Here is a 13,424-nt window from a genome sequence, read left to right as displayed (position 1 = left end):
TATTTAGACAGGCATATTCTGTTAAGAAAGCAGTATTTTCAGTGTGATGTGTTTGTTTCTGCTTTTTATCCTCCATGCTTTGATCCCAACTCTCTCAGGTTATTTGTTATATCCAGTTTTTTTGAATCCTTCTTGTAATTTGGTGAAGGTGCCTGGCTGCTGTCTCTGGTTGAGTACATTTGTGTTCTCACACTTCACCATTCATAGCTTCCTAAAAGAGCTGATCAGGACATACTGAACTGTTTATAACTGAAGAGTCTTGGGAAACCACTACCTTGTAGGATCCTTCTCCCTTTTGAGGTCTGAAATTCTTACTCCTGCCTGTGTCTATGAAGGTGGCACATCTGGTGACCATTATCTCAATGAACTGCTGGGGAAACAGATCCATATGGCCACCGTTTCACATACTGTCCTTTATAAGGACAGAGTATTTTTTCTTCAGTCGTTCAAGATTCCTTCCTGAAGTTGTTTCAAAGTTCCAGAGTAGCCAGGTAGTTAGTCTTCTGGTACTCATCCCCAGCTCTTATGCTTCTTTCATTGAATATTATACTTCACATACTTGATGTCATAAGTGCCCTACCATTTCTCTTCACAGATCCGAGTCTTTTAGTAAGCTTCAGTTTGTTTGCTTGGGAATTTCCGGAAGTTCAGCTAACTTCATTTGCACAGTTGTTCGGACGGCTTTCTGACCGTGTGTGGACTTGAGCAAGAGGAACTTCCACCCATGGCCAAAGTATATTCCACTAGATCCCTGGCAAACTTAATATCTGTAGTGCATGATATTTGGACACTTGCATAAGACCACCTTGAGTTCTGTCTTTGCTTTCACTCAGCAGTATGTTAGACTAATAGTATCCAGGACTGTTTCAGCTTTCAGTAGAGTGATGCCGTGGTTGTTGTTTGTGGGAGTCCTCAGACTCTCTTCTGGGTTGTAAAAGGCAAAGTAACTGCTCAGAGTGAGTCACTGCTGGAATGTACATGCAGACTCAAAGAAGAAAGGTTACTAATCAGTAACTGGTGTTCTTTGAGACATACAGTCTGCATGTACATTAGTCTCCTACCTTCCTTTCCCCTCTTTCTGAATCTCTTTCAGGTATGGTTGTGCATTTAAGAGGAACTGAAGTGGTGGCGGATGCACTCTGCCCTATATTTCATGCAGCAAGCAGGAGGAGGGGAGGAGCTGGAACGCACCTCCCAAGATACTCCAAGGCAGGCCACGAGTTCACCCACTCTTAGAATGTATATATGGACTAAATATCTCAAAATACACCAGCTATTGGTAGGTAAATTTTCTTTATTGTATTTTCACATGTAAAACAATAGATTTTTTTTAAAAAACAATTTCATTCATTGACTGTGGATGGTATGCATGAACAGTTAATACATGGGAAATTTATCCCAGAAATTGCATTGGACTAAAGTAGTTCCCTGTCACTGTGATGGTTTCATGTCTCTTGTCTTTGTCCCCCATCTAAACTTTTCTTTTTAGATATTAGAGTGATTATCACTCCATTCAATTTGCCATTTCCGTGAAAGCCACACCAAAAACAAAATTATGTAACATGTAATAATATTAAAAGGGTTAAAAGAAACAGTGTTCTGTACAGTTGTAACTAAATACATATAATACATAAGATTATGCTTACAACTAGAAAATGAAGCTAGAAGCTGCACTGGGTTCTATAAGAATCAATCATAATTTTACAATTGTATCACTGTTTTTTAAAAATTCATAGTTGCAGAAAACCAAATATTTCAATTTAAACAATTTTCCCACAGCTGGATTTCTCATGCTTTTTTTTTTTTTTTTAATTACAGAAGCTTCTTTGCAGTCATTTTTAATTCAGTATGCTCACTGCCCATTAAACAGAACAAGTGGATGCAGAGTAGAACCTGACTTAAATTAGAGATGTGGATTTTCTCCACATGTAAATATGGAGGGCAAATATACACATGGAAATTCTCAGAGTGCTTATTTTCAAGTATAGTTTTCAAAGAAGTACCAGTTATCTGAGTTGAGAGCTATCATGGCAATATGATTCTTATCTGTTTGTACTTGGAGTTCTCTGAGATGTATCTCCTTTGCTTATGCAGCCCACATGCTTTTCCTGATTCCTTACTATTAAATCAGTTTAATGTTGTTTTGGCACCTCAGAGAAGTTGACAGCTGGTATTCTGTGGCTTTGCCGTTTCTATGTCTTTGATAAGAATAGGACCTAGGATATCAGGGTTGAGTTACAGCCAGCAAAGATGGTTGGCTAAACTGTTCTGATCTGTGGTGCATGGGATACATGCACTGTAGACATGGATACACATAGGTAAGATATTTTAAAGAACTGTAGTTATAGAAAGTTACTTACTTATGCGTAACATCAAGCTGCTTTTTCATATTCTGAGAAGGAAATCCAAAGTAAACAGTGTTTCAAACAATCTTAGATTAACATTAATGTATGCAAAGGAAAAGAAAATGTGGAAAAAGCCATCTTGTCCTACCCAGTTAATCTCAGGTTTATGGCTCCAAAACCGAGCATTTGTATCTTGTGATAATGAGGCTTTGAAGTGCTGCTTTAAAAAAGAAAGTCTTGAAGAGAGATTAACCATTCAGATTAACCATTAGTGAGCAGTTATGGATTAATTTAGTGGGTTTTCAGCTTTCTCCCCATTTTTTTTGATTGCAATTGCTATTTTAGCTTGTGTTATAAGAATAATCAGAGGAATATGTATTAGATGTCAAGATTCTCACTGAGAAGAGTAACACTGGCTAGGAAGAGTTACGATTTTCTTTTATTTAATTTTTAATTGGTTTGAAATAAATTCTGAAGAGAGACTGAGTTTTTATTACTGCTATAATATTTATTTTAGTACATAAACATATTTTAGAAAGAGGTCTTTTACACTTGAAGAAACAAGCCACATTGAACTTTGGTGCTTTTGCTAGTGTATTTTTAATATGTAAAGATGAGCATGTGTGTATGTATGCACACACACATATTTATGCACAGACGTAGCTGCCAAAATCAGAGTGGACAGGAAGGTTGCTTCAAGAAGTAGACATGTTTGGAAAATGCTAATTCTGACTCTTCTGATAACTCCCAACTTCCATCGCTTCCTCCAGACACTTGAGGAAGACTGTTCTACCAAAGTGACAGGAGCTTTGCAGTGAGTAACTGTGATTTAAAGAACTCCACACCCACTTCAGGAGGATACTGGTGGTGCTAACAGTAGATTGGATAGGATTTTTGTACAGAAGGAAACCAGTAATTCTTGAGCCTTGCCCCATATACAGACTCATGCTTTACATCTGATCTATATCCCATTTAGATTTTAATTCAGTCTGATAAATCATACAATAAAATCACAATTTGTCTTGTTTATACTAAGACTAATGCCTAATTAACTAGAATTAAGAATCCCTCTTTCTCTTTTGTCTTTCTGAGAGGACAAGAATCACAAAAGTGAGGTTTTAAATATCTTATCCTGGTGTGAGTCTTGCATGTTTCAAGAAGTACAGCAATGGTCTTCATTGTCTTTACCTGTCTCCAGCCTAACAGTTCAGAATATTTTGCTAATCTCAGCCCTTAGAAAGCAAGTTACTTCAGTGCTGGTGCTCCCAGTCCTGCTAGTTTGACCGGCAAACACTTCAGTGCACATCTCTGTGCTTTACTTTCCCTGCTTATTTGTATAGATGACTTCAGTTGAGCATTGAACTTCAGTGCCTACTTTTTTTTTCCTAATTTAGGGATAATTACATGAAGATGTATGCTAACTTTTACAAGTTATGAAGTACTTTTTTTATAAATGTTACATATTACAGGCTGCATAGATATGTTGAGCTTTGAAATACATGATAGTTGCAATTTATTAGAAATGGAAAATGCCTACAATTAAATTTCTGTTTAAAAAAATCAAGCTATTTATAGAGATCATTTTTATGGTTTTCTTCGCTTTACAATTTTGCATTTCAGTGGAATAGTTACATTTTTACTACTTTCTATTTATCACTAATATTGGAACAGTATTTAGAAAAATAAGTGTAAAATGACTGGAATGCTGAAAACTGCAAATATATTTGTAGTATCTTCAAAAGGCTAATAACTATGTTCAGGAAAATCTCAAAAAAATAAAAGGTCTATATAGAGACATTCAGATATGTACCTGCATTTCATCCAAGCTTCTTGACTACAGTGACTACACTTTGAGAACAATCTTAAGATTTCTGTTACTTTCTGCCTTCTAATGGTGGGGGAAGGAAAGAAAGGGCGGAGATATTAGAAAATGTAGAGTATATTCTAATGGAATATTACTAYTTCATTTTCCAACATTCTTAAATAATTTTGAAATTGGTTATTTACAAGATTTTTGTTCCATCCATAAGGTGTCTTCATACCTCTCCATTTCAGTGAAGTTTTCAAGCAGTAAGGGAAAGTTTGTGAGCATATGAAATACGACTTTCAGAAGAAATGGAGCAAAAAATATGAAATTAATTCCAAGAATAGATTAATGTTTCTAAGGGCTTCTTTTTTGTCAAACTGAATGTTGAACTTACATCTTTATCTTTCCTACACTGCTTTTGCTCTATGCTATTCATGTTCTTGCAAGATTCTCAATACTTGATTTTCCCTTTCAATTTAATGGACAAGTTGTGGTCAGTTGGGTAGAGAAGATTCAAACTCTTAAATATTACGGTAATGAGGGACAATAAGTACCGAGGTAACTTCAAATTTGTCTTTTTTTCCTACTTCATATTTGTGTGCTGTGATGTGAATTTCTGACTCACACTGAGTTGGCTATCACGTGCCGTAATATCTGGGTTAAACTTTTGTGAGCTGGAGTTTGGAGTTATTTAAGCCATATGACTAAGTAAAGTTTGTTATGAGATCTTAGTCTGCCAATGTTTATGTGTTCCTGAAACCCAGTGGATAAAATTACATCCAACTTCCTTGCCAAAACTGCTAGCATGCAAACGTTCTCTGCTTTGATATATTTTTCCACAGTCTTATTCACTCATAATTTCTCAATGAATGATCTCAGATACCATTTTATTTCTTTTACTATGAGACCTGGCACCCAGAAAAAGAAAATTAAGCTGATATTTAATGTGGCTTTTTGTACAATAATTCTCTTTTGACTTGGATTGCTAAGAAAGGTAAGTTACCATTGTAGCTTTAAAAACATTTTATGCATAAATAGGAAGAACTTTTGTTTTTAAGAATATTTATTTTTAAATTATTGGATTTTTCTTTGCATTATGAAGTATACTGTTCCAGAGTAAACAAGATTTATTTCTAAATATAGAAGTATGCTGGTTATATAATTTGGCAATGTTTGTAGTTTTTAGAAGGTCTGTGCTGCAGAAATATAGAATTTTGCATTTTTAACCACTATCAGTAGCTTTTCCCCAAAGCCACCACAATATCTTCGGCCAAGAGTAGTTGTTTTAAGAATTTCTGAAGAATGCGTCTGTTTCAGAGTCCAATGTAAATAAATGCATATTGCTTTGTAATTAAATTTCATATTTTAACATTGATATTTGTCCAGCAAGCTCATTTAAATTTTAATGTATTTTAAATGATCCTTCATATGGGATTAGTGGTGCATATAAGGAGAAAAAATTTCTGGAAAATTTGGACTAGAAAAATTTAGCAAATGTGGCAAAATACTGAACATATTTGTCAGCTATAGAATTAGTTAACCAGTGTCAATACTGAGTGTAGAATGAAAGAATTCTACATGGACTCTGTAGGAAAACCTGTCTGCTTGCATTTGTTAGCATTTCCTTTTTCTTTTTTAATGAATGTTTTAAATGGTAATGGTGTACCTGTCATATTTCAAAGGTTAAGATGTGTGAAAGTATGCACATGCGTTGAAATACAAGTCCCTATATTATGAAGCAAATTATATATTGATAAGAAGAAAGATATACACGTTAATCCCAGGAATAAGCACCATGATAAGCACCAAGAAATTTATCCTCAGTCATTTTGGAGGCATAGTATATGTGACTGGAATCACCCATTCGTAGCAAAGTGCTAAGAAAAATAGGACTAAAAGAAAGACAAGAAATATCATAGATCTGTAGAATCAGAGGAGAAGGAGGGTCCTCAAGGCCTTAGCCTCTCTGTGTAGACCTTTAGTCTGATCCATGGTGACCATTTTTATGTGCTTTGTAGTTATTTCTAATCCAGTTAAGGGCATTCGTCATAGTCTCATTAATGCCCATGTGGAAGAGCCGCATACAGTAGCCGTCAGAGGACTGGATGAGTCTTGCAACCTTTCTCAGATTCAAATTCCTGGCAAACATCAAGCTTCATAATATAATGTCAATGGTTGGATGCCTGTGTCACCCTAAAAATGAAATCATTAATTACACGTTTAGTGCTGCTCTACTCCTTTATTTAAGTGAAGCAGAGATCACGCACAGTAATCAAGGACAGAAAATTAGAGTGCCTATGACTTTAGTCAGACAGTAGGCCTTATTGGCAATGAACGTTACAGACAATTACTAAGCAGATTAACCCACAAACTTGAATTATCTCTAAAGATCAGGAAATTGTTCCTTTCTTTCCAGAAAGGCCTCTCTATAATAACCCTATTTGTTTCTCCTGTTCGCTTACTTGCAGTGATTAGAAGATGGCAAATAAATGGTTTTATAAAAAGTATACTAGCCATTGCCATTGTGAATTCTGTGAGAAGGATTCCCAGGTACCATTGGTGGGGGGAGACTTCTTACAGGAAAAGTAGTAATAAGAAACAGTTACTGGAAACACAAGAAATGCTTAATGGTATACATGGATAGCTGTTAGAAAATCCTACCAAATCCAAATTAAGTGAGAATGTATTTTCTGTGTTTTGAATCCTTCAGATGAAGACAAAGTCCTTTTTGAAAGATATACCTGAGCCCTAGAGTTGTGGCTTTCCCATTGTACTGCAGCTCAGTCTAATGACAATTTTACATGTTKGACATTGAGATGCTTAAGGTACCTCCACAGAACCAGCTAGGTCTGGAAGTGGTATAGCCATTGCCTGAATGAATTGGCAGGTCTCCTTAGCTTAGTTGTGGTGCTGCAAGAATACATCTGTACAGCCTTTGCGCTTACTTTAGTGTGTCTTAACATGGCAGTGCTTATATGAACTTGCAAGTGTGAATCAACAGCAAACATAGGATCTTTGCACTGTGCCATGCAGTGTAGACATGCTTTCCATGAGTTAATGGTCTTTACTGGCCTTAAAATGAATGAATGTATGTATGAAAGATTAACTCAGTCAAAGAAAGAATGAGGCAAGATTTTCCTGAACTGGTAAAATCAACGAAATGGTCATGAGAAAATTCAAACAGATCATAAACAATGTTTCTGGTGAGCAGTGTTATAACTGAAATAATTTCAGGTCTGGGCAATGCATAGGAAGTCCAACAAGTAGTTCCAGGTTGTGGGGGGTTTTGAAGCCAGGTGGCTGTTGTTGTGTATATAAATGCCTTAGAAAGTGCAAGTAAGTAGTAAACTAAAGTGTGTATAAATCATAAGGCTTTATATAGGGAACACTGTCAAAAATGACAAGCTTTTATCAGTCATGCGAACTGAACATGCATGTGTCATTTGTCAAATCTGGGCTAAGTGGAGATTCTTGAAAATCCACTATGTGAAAAAAGAAAGAAAACTAGCGTGGCTAAAAGAAAAATGAAAGAAAATAATGTTTTACTGTATACCTGTGTACTGTATGCTGTATACCTAGAAGAGGGAGCAAGAGATGGAATTAAATTGTGTATTAGATAGAAGGTTTTCTTAATTATTTAAATGAAAAAAAAAAAGAAATAGGATATAGGATAGGGCATCAGATGTGATCCAAAGCCAAAGGTGGCAGCTGGGCTGACGTGTTATTTCTGTGCAGGAGAAAAAATATAATCAATATGATTATGGTAGGACTACAGGGAAATCTGAACAGGTTAGAATGAAAGAAGTAAAAATCTGTCTGGAGGAACCAACTCTAATGACTTGATTTCTCCTTGTCTGCCTTGTCAATAGAAAATCAGTGAGAAAGCATGTTTTAGAATATTAGTTATTTATTCGGTTATTTTTTCTCAATGTCCATAGTCTTGTTTTGGCTTGTTTTAATTTGATAGTAATTTTATAGAACTGTTTTCAGGACTAGGTGCTATAGTTACTATAGATCAACATAATTCCATTGACTTGAGTGGAATGAGTGATTTACATAACCTGTTGCCCAGTTTCTTTTTCTGTGATTGCTTATCATCAGTGAAACAATAGAAGAAGAGATGGACACTCAAAAGTTACTTAATGGAATTTTCTGTAGTTGGAGAGTTGTATTATCATTACTTTATTTGTATAGCATCAGTAAAGGAATGCTGCCAAATACCAAGCCCCTGGCCTGGAGGAATTCTCATCTGAAGATACAGCAAATCCAATTCTGTGCTAAGCCAATGGAGAATATAGCTGGACTGGTAGCAGCAGCAAAGTGAATATGAGTAGCCTTTTGTCCTTAATTGCTTGGGGTGGTGATTCCTTTTTTTAGATACTTAAAATGTAAAAAAGAATATTGCAGGCTACAGTTTTTAACTGGGAATGATATTTCAAAGTGATTTTTAAGAGTTTTCTAAATACAATCACTTATTTTTCTCACCCCAAATAGTAGGACTCTGGATACTAAATGATGTCTGGCTTAACAGGTTAAATTAACAAAAAAAATCAGAAGTAATAACAAAATACTCCAACTTTTTAGGAATGGAATGAAAATGTCTGGTTTATTGTGTTCAGAGTTCAAATGGCTAATACGCAGGATTCTGTGAAAACAGATAGATGGAGTGTTCTGAACCTGCGTTAGTATGTTCAGGCAAGCTTTTGCTTCATTTTTTTGAAAAGAGGAAGTAAATAAGCTGAGTATCAATCTCAGATATTTTTCCATGGTTTTAAAAGATTTAACTGGTACAATTTACATTTCTAAAATACAATGAAACACAAACTTACTGCTTCATAGTCAAAGCTCTTATTAGTGGAAACTGGTATTTCTTTAGTATAATAAGAACTTGAAAGAGAATTATATCCCTACCTAAGTACACTGATGTATTAGCAGTAATATCCATTTAATTTTTGTTTAGTTAATGTGAAAAGTTAAGGTATATACTGTTGTTCTTTAGCTTTCTGCATGCTGTCAAATGACATTTCTTTTTTTCCCTATTGATGCCTTAGAATTTAACTGGAGTATTACTGAACTGTAGCAAAACTGGAACATATGAGAGATTGATTTTCTCTATAAAACCAGGTGGAGTTTGGCATGATTTATTCTATCTAAAGAAAAATATCATGTACAAATACTTAATTAAAAAAAACAGACACAGAATCTCAACTTCCTGTATTATACTGACAATTTTTTTTGGTGGTAATTTTTTTAATATATGCATCAAACTCTCACTTTGCCAAACACTATTTCTTCATTGAAACTTCTCTCAAGAATTCTCCGAAATTTGTGGCTGTTGAAAGTCAAGACAAATATTTTTCTAAACAATGTAACAGCTTTGAGATGTCAGCTGTTGAAAAAAAATGCTGCATATCTATATTATTAAAATAAATAATTTCAGGATTTAAAATGCTTTTCACTGCTGCAATGTAGATTTCTTCATGCAAGCTAAAATAAAACTCAGACTTAGTAGCTGTTCACTTGTGTACGTGTCTGAGGCAGATATGCATGTTGTTTTCTTGGACTTATTTGAAATGTTCATATAACCAGAAACTTATGGTAAGTTACAGTCCACCCCACCTAACTACAGTGAATCTGCTGAAAACAAGAATGCTAAAATGACAGGTGTAATTTTAATAAAGACAATAAAACTTAAAAGCAGAAGGAAAGGAATTAGTAAAGAAAGGAGAAATAAACACATAACTTTTGGCTGTGCAACTTCTTCAAATAATCCTTGAATACGTTTGCATGATGGGTCTTGCAGGCAGATGAAAATTCATTCTACCTGCAATTTGGAACAGGCTGTATATGAGATTTTTCTTAACTAGAAGTTACACTAGCAGTGCTAAGCCTGCAGAACATACACCTGAGGATTAACGTAAATTGATAGTACTTTTTAAAATGTTATGGACGGTTTTATGGCTATCATCAATATTTTAAGTTTTTTAAACTCAGTAAATATATCACTCAGATCTAATTTTACGAATCAAATAATGAACTTCTCACCAACAGCCACAAAAACAGGTCTTTCCTTCCCCAATATAACACTCCAGAAACATAAATGTGCTTTCACCTTCTTCTAAAGAAAGTTTTATTTGCTAGAGTAAGGATAGCTGTCAAAATAAATAATCGCTCTGACTGATTTCTGGAGATCGTTATTCTCCTGGGTAATAATACATGGATATATTTCATGTAACATGTCACCTAATTTTGAGCTCCAAACAGACACCCTGCTGTTGTGCTTGCCCAGAGTAGATATAGGGGACAAATGCTATAATCATATTGAAACTAAATATATATGCTTATGTCAAATTTGTATCACAGTCTGAAAAACTAGTTTAAAATATCATTTAAAAAAGAATGCAAATTACTTTTTGTTCAGATGAAATATTTCTCTACTATCATGAGTTCTGCAGTATTGTAAATCACTGAATTTTGCGCAGCAGATCTGTTCAGCTTTCTTAGTCCAGCCTTGGAACCAGTGTACTAAGTAGTATTGTGATGTGGTAGGGAATGTAGAAAAGATGATTATAAGATAAGGGACAGTTTTGTGTTGCTGTATCAGGTGTATTCTGGCATCTTTTAATAGAGAAGTTTATAGAATGGTTGCTCTTACCTTTTTCAGGCTGTTAAAAAGTAAAGCACGGAAACCAAAGTTACTGTAATAGGAATCAACCATGTAAACCAAATTGAATTGAATGCACATACTCCATTAGCATGTGTTGACGCATTATGTGTATATTTCAGAATCAAAATAAACAGTGATGTAAGTAATAACCGAGAATTCTTATTTTTCTATTTCAGATCAAGAGATAGAGAATAGAATTTGTTTCTGTTTCCAAAATTATTATTCCTGATACTTGAATTATAATGTCATATGTTGGTTAGAGTGGTTTAGAGTCTTTGAAAAAAAATAGCATGAGAGATTTTACAATTCCTTTGATTTATTATGTGTCTCTTCAGTCATTTTTAAGACATTTTAAGCCTCTAGGTGTTTTCTGAGATCACTGTATGCCAGGTATTACTTGTCAGACCTGACAGCATTCCTGTTCTCTTTCAGGAGACGCTGATAGATTGGTGTGATGAAAAGGAACTTAATTTGATTTTAACAACTGGAGGAACAGGGTTTGCACCACGAGATGTCACTCCAGAGGTGAGATAGTCCTGGAATAAGAAAAATCCGCCTTTGGTGTAGAAATGTATGGGAAGGGGCAGTGTTGGGTTGGGTGTTTTGTTTTGGAGGGATAAGGGAGGGGTTAAATTTCCTCTATGACTTCGGTTTGCAGTATTTTTGGACAAGTCAGGTGATACATGGCTTAGGAGTAGTAAAAGCAATAGGGAATACAGAATTACTGTGAGCTTGGATTCTGAACCTAAAGGGCTTTCAGTCTAAAACTTGACATAGTGTAATGGATTTCCAGTCCCCTCACAGAACAAAATTCTAACAGTATTCTGGGGCAATTTACCATAGCACTGTAATACAGCAATGCTAAACAAAACACACATGTGGCTTTTGTTGTGTCCGGCACAAGGAAAAGGGGAGCAAAAGAGATCCCTTAATTCTCGCTTGCAAGCTACTGTATTGAGAGCTACTGTGTTATAGGTTAGAGAGTGGGAGGTAGATAGTGGGAGGAAAATATTCACTGCAAAGCTGTTATTACTTCGTTTGACACCACATTGTCAAAAAAGCTAACTAGGCACAGAGATGGAAGTAACCTGCATCAATAAAGGTTGAACGGGAAATTCGGTTGCATTTCACTTATAAGGAGCAGTAAGGTAAGAAAAAAGAAAGCAAACTTATCTGAACAACCTCATGGCCATGAGTTATAATATGAAATGACTATGTTTGTTATTGAAGTGTTTTGGTATTTATAGTCCCAAATTAGATTAATTTGAACTTTTAAAATAACATACTTACTTTTGTCTGCTTATGTTCACTAGAGGGCAGAATTAAGATTGAGTGCCTTAAGTGTATATTTCCATAATTTAACATAACTAGATTTCTTCTAAGTGTTCTTACAAATTTTAAAATGCTTAGACTTTCAGTGTTGATTTCAGTTCATTATAACATGCGTATAATGTTTTTTTTTTACCTTCCGATATGTTCTGTCAACCATAACTGCAGTTTAACATGTTTTCATTAGGAATTTTAAAAATATTTTTTAGTTTGTCTTACAGCTTTTTAATAACTAAGCAAAAATGCAAAGAAAACGCTCATGTACATTATTTCTGGTGATTTTAGATTGCCTACTAGCACCCTTAAGGAACTAAAACTTAAGGGTTAGCTTATCAGAAAACAGGGCAGTATAGAATAACCATAATGTACAAGCTAGTGAAACTGGATTTACAGGTGATTCACTTTGCTAAAGCAGCACAAAGTAACAAATGTGTTGGTTTATTGGTCTTTTCCTTGCAAACTACCTTAATGGCCTAGAAAGCTATATTCCAGCACTGCGCGAAAGGAAGACTGAACTTGTCCTTCAGTTTCCCTGAATAGCTTTCCGTGGAGCGGAGCCTAGCCAGTTGTGCCAGAGAACGCATTTCAGCCAGTGCCCCAAATTAGCTACAGCTTCTCAAGCAGCACTGGCATTTGGGCCAAGAAATTAACAAATGAGAACTTTGCACGTAAATACCTAATACTTTCCCTATATTGGTTCACCACTGTTACTCAAGCTGAATACAAGATAGGTTATGATGGTTGGTTATTTTTGATGTTACTGTGATGCATTTGAAAATTAGAGTTGTTGAAATGGTCCTAGACTATATAATAATAATACTTAGATATAGAAATCATTAATAACTTATACTGAAGAAAAATATGTTGTTATTAAATATAATCAATGTGCAAGACTTTTTTTGGTTATAACAGAATTAAATGTTTCACCTGTCCAGTTTTTCCCATGCTTAAAAAGAATTTATAAATTTATGTATTAGTTTTTCAGAAAATCTATTCTGTGCTCAGTGGCTGAACTTAAATCATGATGAAGAGGTTGAATCCCAGTTTTTATTACAAAGTGTCAGTGATCTTTAACTGTTAAGGTTATTCATTACGTTTGTAATAAAGTTTTTTAAAGCCTTAATTCAAAAAAATGTCTAAAGGGAAGAAAATCAGTCTGCCAGCATGTTTACAAATAAAATGTTTGAAGAAACATAAGCTTTGGCCCCATACTGTGTTTCATTTAGGTAAATGAGAAAGAAAATGCAGAACAGAAAAATTCATTGTGTCAGCATGA

The 13,424-nt window shown here is 34.8% G+C and overlaps 1 protein-coding gene across 1 annotated transcript in view; it reads left to right on the top strand.

Annotated features, from left to right (window-relative positions):
• Nucleotides 1-13,424, top strand: part of LOC112978593 (gephyrin-like) — a gene marked incomplete at both ends in the record, with an annotated part of 234,005 nt that overhangs the window by 116,038 nt on the left and 104,543 nt on the right. The window contains 1 exon segment of the mRNA XM_026092193.1: nt 11,252-11,344. Coding sequence (XP_025947978.1) covers nt 11,252-11,344 — 93 coding nt within the window.

This window comes from Apteryx rowi, unplaced genomic scaffold (assembly GCF_003343035.1).
Source record: "Apteryx rowi isolate R43461 unplaced genomic scaffold, aptRow1 scaffold_945, whole genome shotgun sequence".
NCBI classification, from domain to species: domain Eukaryota; kingdom Metazoa; phylum Chordata; class Aves; order Apterygiformes; family Apterygidae; genus Apteryx; species Apteryx rowi.
The sequence above is the reverse complement of the archived record's forward strand: the minus strand, read 5'-3'. Positions and strand labels throughout refer to the sequence as shown.